The 10,446-nt window shown below is 46.4% G+C and overlaps 1 protein-coding gene across 2 annotated transcripts in view; it reads left to right on the forward strand.

The window, feature by feature from the left end:
• MAP2K5 (mitogen-activated protein kinase kinase 5) overlaps positions 1-10,446 on the forward strand; it is a 285,287-nt gene that overhangs the window by 173,011 nt on the left and 101,830 nt on the right. For both annotated transcript variants that reach the window (XM_004711938.3, XM_045285767.1), the window contains exon 16: positions 2,203-2,274. In XM_004711938.3, the coding sequence (XP_004711995.1) occupies positions 2,203-2,274 (72 nt within the window). The remainder of the gene's footprint in view (positions 1-2,202; positions 2,275-10,446) is intronic.

The raw sequence follows: 10,446 nt of genomic DNA on the forward strand, positions 1-10,446 counted from the left end.
CATTTCCCCACAGCACGCCGAGGTGAGCAGGGCAGAGGTCCAGCGCCAGGTCTGGCTGGCCTCAGAGAAGACTGTGACTGCATCATGCAGGAACTCTAAAGGGCTCACCCTCGTGAGGGCAAGGCTACTGCCCTCTCCCCAACACCCAGGGAATGGAAGCGGAGGCTTCCTGGAGCTATGCTATGCAGAGACCCAGACGCAGCGAGACTCGCTGCCACCCAGTCAGTTCTGACATGCCCACCCTACCGGGCACAGAAGAACTGCCACTTTGACTTTCCAGGACTGCAAATCTTTACAGAAGCAGGGTGCCCTGTCTCCCCCCGAGGCAGCTGGTGGGGTCCTAACAGCTGGTCTTGCAGGTAGCGGCTCAACCACTACCCCTTGCGGTTAGGAGCCCCCGTGCCACCAGGAAAGCCGGTGAGAAAGGAACCTAGCCAAACCTGTGGCCAATGGCAAACTCAGCACAGATTTCCCCCATGGGCATATATGTGGGGTGAATTAAGAGATAGTGGGATTTTTCCCCAAACATTTTGAAGCCCCTCATCCATGGCCACAGAGCTTCAGGCTGAGGCCTGGACGTGACCCCAGCTGTTAACACCCCCAGATGTCGAGCAGAAACAAACCTGAAACCTCCCTGGAGGAAGGTATATAGCCACCTAGGCCCTAAACATAGGAGAGCCTTGACAAACGGCTGCAAGAGTGGGCGCAAACCTGGCCATTGTGAGCACGGCACAGGACCGGGCCTGGTTCTTTCTGTTGTCCAGCCAACTCAATGGCCCCTACAAACAGTTAACCACCAGAAACCTCACTGGCCGTTCAAGCCAGCTCCAGATAACGAAGTCTTTACACTTTGACATTCTGGAGAAATCCTATTTAAATGATCAATATTCCTTGCCCTTGTTAAAAACAGAACATGTTTACCCCATACATTTAAACCTCAGTACAGAAGTGGGTCAGCCAAGAGTCCTATTTTTCCAACCATTCAGCCATCTCAGAAAGCAACCTCATCTTCACCCTGTTAACCGTCACAGACCTGTCAGCCGGGTGGTGATCTGGTGGCCGGTGAGGGAGGACAGGAAAGGCACCCGAGCTTCACTTGTGAGAACAACTTTGAACTGTGCAGCCTCGAGCCATCAAGTCTTGGCTCCATGAACTCGGCCTGGATTGGGGCTTGTCTCTTGCCTGGGCACCTTTCCCAGCCACAGTCTAGCTTCCTCCAGCTAGACCCACCCCGTCTGCCATCTGCGTTCGATGTGCATTCTCGCTCACATCCTGGGTCACACTAGTCGTTGTCTGCAAGGGGAGGTGGTCAGAATCTTGGCCTTACAGAGTTCTCTTACTTGCTACCTGATATCCATGGGCATGATCACTTTTTAAATGATTTCAGTTTTTTAATTAATTTCTCTATACATTTATTTTCCCCTTGCAATAGGTCTGCTTTGGTTGTTCGGTGGGCAAATATAATGAATGTATTTAATCTTGTTGGAGCTGCCAAGATATTTTGTGTGTGGTTCTCACTCCTGCTGGTTTGGCAGTTTTTGCTTTACTCGATGCCATACGATCTTCTGACAACTATCAGAATGAAGAAGGGGTGACAAGGAAGGGAAGGAGAGACGGAGGTCTGGTTGTGTTTCTTCAAGTCGAGAGGAGTTTAAGATTGTTACATTTTCTGGAAGTTCTTAATGAACGTGAATAGTAATTGTCTTTGGGAAAGCATATATGAACAGACACTAGACTCTCCAAGAAGCGTTGATAGTTCAAGTAAAGCCAAATATGCAGCGGATGTGTATTGCAGCCCTCAGTCCCCAGCCAGGTGCCTAGAGGGGTGCTGGGTATGAGATGAGCGAAACCAAAACCTCCTCCTTCTCCGTCCAGGGAGATAAGCCCGAGTGGCACTGCGGGTAAGCCTTGCCCAAGCCTCAGCCCCTCTTCAACCTTGGGGCCTTGCATAGGTCACTCACGCCTCTGAACTTTGTTTTTACAGCCCTGAAGTGAGGCCTTGGTGAGGAGTCCTTCAGGATAAGGATCTCACACACTCACGCACATCCATCTGTACACTCCTCCATCGCAGCTGGCGCGGCTCCCCATAACTTTGTTCATTAGAAAGGGGTTATCTTTTGGTGGCTCCCCAGCTACATATGTTCAGTGCGTGTGTTTCCTGGAATAGCATCCATTCACTTAAGATCTCCTGTTTTCTTACAGCCTGAGAGAATTTCAGGAGAGCAATATGGAATCCATTCTGATGTCTGGAGCTTAGGGATTTCTTTCATGGAGGTACGTTGCTTTTGTTTTTCAGTTGGCGATTTCATGCGTATTTGTACTGATAGGCTTTATCAGAAAGAAGGAAGAATTTAGGTGGGGGGTGGAATTAACTAAACCTCCAGCATATCGTGTATATATGTACACAGAGTTTGACTGACTCTGTGAACATTATTCTAAAGCATCATTTCCCACAAATTGCTTGCATAAGACTTATTCGGGTTACCTGTTAAAAATACAGATTCTAAAACTCCGTGCAAACCCAATTACGTACATTCAGTCTTCCGGTATCCGCATCATTGACCTGCTCCCTGGGTGCTCCTTCCCACGTGAACTCTGGAGAGCCTGTGTTCTGAAAAAGGGGCTCCTGGAAAAGCCAGCATGTTGCTAGGCTCCTTGAACACACATGTAACTTCCAGAAGTGATTACACTAGAGGGGACAGCAATACTCATTTGGATGTATAAGTTCTATTTTGTTTTATTTTTCAAAAGCCATTTCATTCTTAGTCATATTTGTTGTATAAGTTGTATGTATGTATTGTCTGAATATATGTATTTATGTGACAGTAGAATCTCGGGGGTGGAGGGTGATGGGAAGTTGAGGGGGCTACAATAAGTTCATGGAAAATGGAATTAAAAGATAATGGAATTTTTACATAAACTTTTTGAAGTCCCCTCATATGTTTTTCTTTAGTCTTTACAGCTGTATTTACAATGGACTTTATCCTAGTGTGCTAGATGTGGCCCCACTAAAATTCTTCATGAAAGTTTCTGTAAAGAACCATTGGTCTATAAAGAAATACATAAAATGTGTGTTAGGACAGCTGGCTCAGTTTGAATTACACTAGTACTGAGTGTTGGTACTCACCAATGCTTCAGGAATGGTTGCTCACTTACATTGATTCAAGTAAAGCAGTACTTTTGAAAAGCAGAATGGATTTCCTCTAAATAAGATCATGGATAGAGTTGCAGTCACAATTTTATCACCCTTTTATTGTTTGTGGTCAACTACTTTTCTATAGTTTTTGTAATGCATGAATGCCATTGTATTTGAAAGGAAATAGCTTCAGACTCAATTCACCTGTATTGTAGAAAGAAAGCAAATGTAAAGTGTTCAATATTTATCAAACCATATTCCTCTGCTTCTTCACAAAAGGGAATCTACAAGGAAACACAGCACATAGGCATCAGCAGAGAGGTTAGCAATGCCCACATGACAGTGGATGGATGGATGGATGGGTGCTCAGAATTGAGTCACCCAACACATTCGCGAAGGGCTTGTTCATTTAGCCTGTTGTGGGGAAACTAGTGCTGTCGATTGTGGAAGCTGGGCCCGGGTTGTCATTTCCCTTTGCCTATTTTAACTCACTGTCATGGAAATTGAATGAGTACTATAGAACTGAGATGTTACATGCTATAGAGATAAGAATCCTAGATTGAGGCTCAGAGGCCTAGATTACTGTTCATTTTGCTGTTAGTTTACTAGGTGGCTGTGTACAAACCACTGGTCCTTGTTTTTCCATCTGTACAATAAATTTGTTAGGACATATGAACTTTAAGACTCTTTCTAGACTAACATTCTAAGACTAAGCAATTTCCCATCATTTTTCCTTGGGTTTCACATAGCAAGTTTGAGTTTGTGTGTCTAGACCACGCATACCCTTGTTAAGTTGCATCAGGTCAGTTCCAGCTAATAATGTCCAATAGAACAAAATACTGCCTGGTCCTGCTCCATCTACAAGAGGAGCAAGTTTCTCTGAAAAAATACAGAACAAAGTTTCATTGGATGGAGCTTTCATAGTATACCTTTTTCCCGCAAGAAGCATCGAGCAACCGGCTCTGAGTTAATGCACCCAGTGTTGTCACCTGGGAAGGCTCTCTCTGGTCACAGGGAATTTTTTTCATATAAGCCGTTTAGCTTCAACCTCGTTTTTTATGATAGCCGATTTAAGAGAACAGCATGTGGCTGTGAAATTGTGTTTCCTGCTCGGGAAAAATGCTGCAGAAATTGTTGAGATGTTGAACACAACTTACAAGGACAGTGTGGTGGGAAAAACTCAAGCATATGAGTGGTTTTCTCGTTTCAAAAAAAAGTGAAATGACAATTGATTACAAACCTCATTCTGGATGCCCATCGACTTCCCAAAAGGATGAAAATGTTGACAAAATTTGTGCACTTGTGCTTGAAGACCAAGGACAGACCATTAGAGATGGGGAAGTTATCCGGACTGTCTGAGAGCTCGGGTCAGTGAATTTTAACGGAAGATTTGGGCATGAGAAAGGTCGCTGGGAAGTCTGTGTCTTGAGTTCTGACTGACCAGGAAAAAGAGCCCTGAGTTCTTGGAAAGAACAGCTCCGAAGTGACCCAGACCTTTTTCCCAAGGTCATTACTGGTGATGAGACATGGTGCGATTCCTACAACCCCGAAACCAAACACCACTCAAGCCAGTGGAAGATGCCATCGTCACTTGGCCCAAACAAGTGAAATCAAAGATTAAGACGGTGCTCATTTGTTTTTTGATGTGAGGGGGTTAGTACATTTGGAGTTTGTTCCACCAGGTCAGACTGTTAATCAAGCTTTCTATTTAGAGGTTCTAAAAAGATTGGGTAACGGTGTGCAACAAACAAGGCCTGATTTGTGACAGATAAGGGACTGGTTTTACCTCCATGACTATGCACTTGCTCACACAGGCATCTCAGTACACCAGTTTTGGACAAAAACCAGCCTCTCTTGCCCCATGCACCTGACTCACCTGACCTCGCTCCATGCAACTTCTTTTTTTCCGCTAATGCAGAGGGACATGAAAGGACAGCGATGTGATGAAGTAGAAGAGGTGAAGACAAAAACGAGGGAGGTGCTGTCAGCCATCCAGACAGATGAGCTTGAAAAATGTCTCCAAGGATGGAATCGCAGATTTGACAAATGCATTAACTGTCAGGGAGAGTACTTTGAAGGTGATAAGGTGGTTTTGTAAAAAAATTTGAACACATAGCTTTGAAAAGAAAAATTCTGGCTTTAGGGGTGCTTCTCGTATACAATTATTGCTGTCTTTCAAACTTTGTACATTCCATGTTCCAGTTACCAGTGGATGTCTGCAGCTCTTTCTTGTCGTTTTGAATTGATTCACATCAGCACATGCAGGTCCTGAAAGCTTTGCTCCATCCACATCATCAAGGTCGACTTTATGTTGAGGAGGCAGCTCTTCCCCAGCCATATTTTGAGTGTCTTCTAACCTGAGGAGCTCATCTTTCAGTATGATATCAAATTCTGCCCTGCAGCTAGTCACAGCACGGTTTTTTTTAGAAGAAGATTGTCAGATCCTTCTACTTAATCTGGAAGCTCCATGGAAACCTGTCCACCATGGACGACAAGGCTGGCATTTGAAAAACCAGTAGCACCGTTCACAACATCACAGCAGCATAGCAGCCACCGCAGACCCGAGCATGGATAACATACTGAGGCAGAGCCCTACTCTCGCAGAAAGTATCTCCTAGATGTAAGATTCAGAGCACATGCACGTGGTCACCATTCATTCCTTTAGCATTCATGTGTTTACTCATGTGTGGCGCTCCTGCTGTGCTTGCTATGTTGGCAATGGGACTGTAGGAAAAATCAGGGCACTCAAGGCTTGGGACACATGGAGTTACATTTGGTGATAGGTGGGTGGGACATGAAGAGATGAAGTGAAAATAAAAAGATAACTAAATAATTTTCAGGGTAAGTATAAGCAGGATGAGGAGGTAGAGCAATGATAATGTGGAATGGATTTAGAGCCAGAGTCAGGACAGTCCTCTCTGAGAAATTACCCTTGAAGAAGTGTTTTTATCATATGGAAAATAGAAGCCATCTGACATCAAATACACGGTCCTACAGTGCAGTGTGTCTTCTCGGTTTAAGGAAATCAGAGAGACCAGTGTGAGTGGAGTGAGGTTAACAATGGGAAAATGGAAAGAAATCATTCAGCGGTAGCTAGGGGCTAGGTTACATATAGCCTTGTCGACCAGGCTAAGAATGTTTGCTCAGAGCAATGGGAAGCCCACCAAGAGCATGGCGCAGGGGTGGAGAATGTCTGGCCCAGGGGTCTTATCAGGGGTCTATAAATCACCAGTCCCCACTACCATCATAGACCTCACCAAAGAGAAGCAGCCCATCCATAATATTAGGGGTGAGGAAATTAAATGTTGGACCAATATGACCTGGAAATGTTACAAATATCCAAATGGCACTTGGCAGAAGAAAAGGCCCCTGTGCTTAACACAGAGCAGAGAAGTGGCATGATCCGACGGACACTTTCAAAGGGTCACTGAGTGCTGCACAGAGCGAGCAAGCCGCTAGGTAGGTAGGAAGATAAATAGCTAATGAATACAAAGATTAGGAAAAGGATTCTTTGAAGTATTGTTAGCTGTCAGCAAATGTATTTTGACTCGTAACCACTCCGTGTGATAGACCAGAACTGCTCCATGGGATTTTCTAGGCTATAATCTTCGTGGGAATAGATCACCAGGCTTCCTCCCACAGGGTTCATTTGGGTGGATTTGAACCACCCAACCTTTGGGTGAGCAGCCAAGCACTTAACCATTGTACCAGCAGGCCTCTTTCTTGGTACTGTAGGGAAGGATGCTGTTATGTATTTGGGTTTTTGTTGCCGATGCTCTTTTGTGCTAGAAGTAAACTCGAATGGTCTCTGGAAGACTGAAGAAATGATACTTGAATTTGTAAAATTGAGGGAAATTGAGGCATCGTTTGTGTTAGACGCGTCAGCACTGGCTGTGGGCACTGGAAGCCCTGGAGGAGGAGTGTGTTGGTCTATGTGGGCGAGGGAAAAGCGGAAGAGGGCTGAGATGGCAGCACTGCGAAGCAGGAGGAGTTCAGCCTGCCGATGTGCCCTGTCTTGTGAAGCCGGGGTGAGGAGAACTTCAAACAGGAGGAGGAGATATTGGCACAGTGTAGAGTGGAGTCTGGTGATGAGCCTCACATAAGTTCACGATGCAAGTTTCAAAAGGAACTATATGGTCGTCATCTCTCTCCTCTGGCAGCCGATGGTAAACATATGACCCAGCACATGTGGTAGGCCAGTAGTAAAGAATAATGTAAGGCCCCTGCAGTAGGTTTTAAGCCAAATTTATATTGGAGTCTAGGGTTAAGCACTTGATGAGAACCTGGATGACTTAATAACAGATGACTAGAGAGCCTTGGCCTGTGTGTGTGGACTCCCTGTCTTGAAAGTGTTGTGCATAACACCTGGGTACCTGTGGTAAATAAACACCTGGGCAAAACTATGGAAAACACAGCAAAAGAATACCCTTCAAATGGCACAAGAATCAGACAAACACCCTGGGAATTAGTTTTTTACCTCTTCTCCCCCTGCCTCCACTCCCAACTCTATAACTCAACCCATGCAAGAGTCAGAGGTTCGAGTCATTGTTTTTAACTTCTAAGTAGCGAGGTTCCCCTCGCTTGCCTTCATACCACCCATCCTTGTCCCAGTCCCCAAGGGAAGGTGTAGTATTAAATAAAAAAATAAATGGCGCTGAGGGAGGGTGAGGGGACCAGCCCCCACCCGCTGCTTGAACTCACTGGTTCAGTAATACTACTTCTGGGTTCAGTAATGCACAATTGTACGGTTGAGATATATAAGTATTATATTAAAGTTATCAAGAGCATGAGAGATAATACAATAATACAGTCAGGCATGATACATAGCAACATTGCTCACCTCAGCCCAGCTTGGTGGTCCACGTGGAGAGATGGGGAAGGGAAGGAGGGTAAGGGAACAAGGGAGAGGGGAGTGACCAGGGAGTGAGCAGCAAGGAGCTCAGGGTCAGAGAGGGCAGTTCCGCTGACTCACACCTATATACCTTTTGGGGGCAATCCAGCCCACTAATTACAGGTAAAGACATACGTCACAGGCAGGAAGGGGCTGCACTATAGGTTACACAGCAATGAGTGGGTGGTCTAGGGGTTGGTCTCTGGGTCTCCATAGGAACATTATCAGTAGGGTGCAAACCCCTCCTACAGGAGCCTGTCCATTGTCCCCAGAGGCAGGGAGCAGGCCCACCCCTATGGAGGGATGAGACAGCAGTCTGGCAACTGATTGCCCTCAGTGGGGGAATGCCTGCGCATCTAACCTCCCCCCACAGGAAGGAGGCATAGCAGCGCTTCCACCACACTCTTTTATAGAAGTTGCTGATGTCACATGCCACTCATAGGTGCCATCAAACAATCACAGGCCTTAAGCAAAGAGTCTTCAATACCAGGATTTCTTCCAGTTCAGCAGCCCTGTGTTTGGGGAATGAAGTGGGTGCTCTCCAGCGTTTTGTGAGCCATACGCAGTGTCTGGAGCTGGCAGAAGTAGTAGCGTCAAGTTGGAAATGACCCTTCAGAAGGTGAAAAAGTGAGATTCAGCTTGACTAGAGTGTGGCTCTTTTGCTTTTGTCTCTACTTGATGAGAAGAATTTGGCCCCTTCTATGCGATGTTTGCTCGGGTTTGCAACTCAGGTCTGTACCTGTGTTGTTCCCCTCCTGTGGGTTACTTATAGGGCCAAATAACAGTCATTGCCATATATGTGGCCTGTATGTGGGCTCACACTGTAATGAGGAAAAGAGATTGTGTAGAACTTCACAACAGGAATCAGTGTGGAAATTAAAAAACAAAAATAGAAAAGAAATAAAACAAAAGACCCAGCAAGTCCCACTTATAAAGACAGAAAGCCCACGAACCCAGGACAAACTGGGAGGGTTAGTCCTGCCCTGGGACATGTATGTACCTCTCCTGGAAGGTGCCACACACTCAGTTACCCTGGGGATTTTTGGACCATTCAGGGAGGAGCCTAGTGATTAGACACGGGGCTGCAAACCACAAGGTCAGCCATTCGAATCCAACAGCAGCTCCAGAGGAGAAAGATGAGGCTTTCTGCAGGGGCTGCCCTGCCCTGCCCTGCCCTGCCCCTGATGGTGTCTACGAAGTTACTCACGGGGCTGCTGACTGCAAAGTTCAAACCTACCAGCAGCTCGGTGGGGGGTAGGGGGGGGTGAGGCTGTCCGCGTCTATACCCCCGGAAACCCTATGGAGGGTTGCTATAAATCAGAATTTACTTACTAGCAGCAGATTTGGGGTTTTCACCGGTAGTTGCTATTGAAGACCTCAGACATGAAAATGAGTCTGGTACATAAATAAAGGCTTTCTTCTAATGAGTCTGTGGTTGTTGGTTTGCTTTTTCGATTTATTTGTTTGATAAGCAGACTGGGGATCCCCAAGACATTTTAGAGCACAATTTTTCAATTTCACAAGACAGTTCAGCATGTGTGTGTTCTCCCGTAGAATGGCGCTGGGTTTTCACTCATCAGGTACTCTGTCCATATCCTGCACCGATCGTCAATCTGTGGCGGGGCTGGGGGGAGTAAGTAGTTGTATCTGCAAAAGCTGGATTTGAGCTTGGCCCTTCTTAGCCTAAAATAAGTCAGTGGTGCACCTCCTCTAGCCTTTGTGTGCGTTAGCCAGGGCCAGGCATACACATTTGAAGCGTCCGTGGGTGTTCTTATTCTCAGAGGGTGCTCTGCAAGTACACGTTCTGCTCGGTGGTTCTATCCGGCGGGTTATTATAACCCTGATTAAGCTTGGTGGTGAATCGTCTTCTGACAGGCTTTTCCGCAGGAGTCAGACTAAAAGGCCCATCTTTAGCACGTGCCTTTTACTCTTTTCACTCGGGTCCTTGTTCTCTCGGCCTTTGTTTGCTTCTCTCGACGGCAGTCCCTTGAGTCCGCGGCACAGAGCAATCTGGCCTGATGTGCCTGGTTAATTGGTGTGTCATCTAGTCCTCGGAGACCCCTCCCTCTTCAACATGATCACTGTTTCATTGCAGTGGTTTGAATGATGTGTCAAACGATGAAAGCAAGGGCCGGGCCTTGGGAAATGTCCCGAGGTAGGTGAAGAAGGGGTGCCGAGAGCCACACGGAGCCATTGGCATCAGAGCACCCTCTTCAGAAGGGTTTTGTGGTTCTGTTGTTTTGGCAGAGTGTTTTCTGAGTTTCAGACTTAGCCTGACCAAATTCAAAACGAATCCACATAGCACTGTGGTGCTGGGGCTACACGGACCGCCCTTTCTTTCCGTCTCCCGAGATGCATCGAAATGCCCACCCTGATGCCAACTCCCGCCTCCAGCTGCGCTAGTTTCGTAGAGCCCCTG

This window comes from Echinops telfairi, unplaced genomic scaffold (assembly GCF_000313985.2).
Source record: "Echinops telfairi isolate 266 unplaced genomic scaffold, ASM31398v2 ScPeMD7_7475;HRSCAF=8513, whole genome shotgun sequence".
NCBI classification, from domain to species: domain Eukaryota; kingdom Metazoa; phylum Chordata; class Mammalia; order Afrosoricida; family Tenrecidae; genus Echinops; species Echinops telfairi.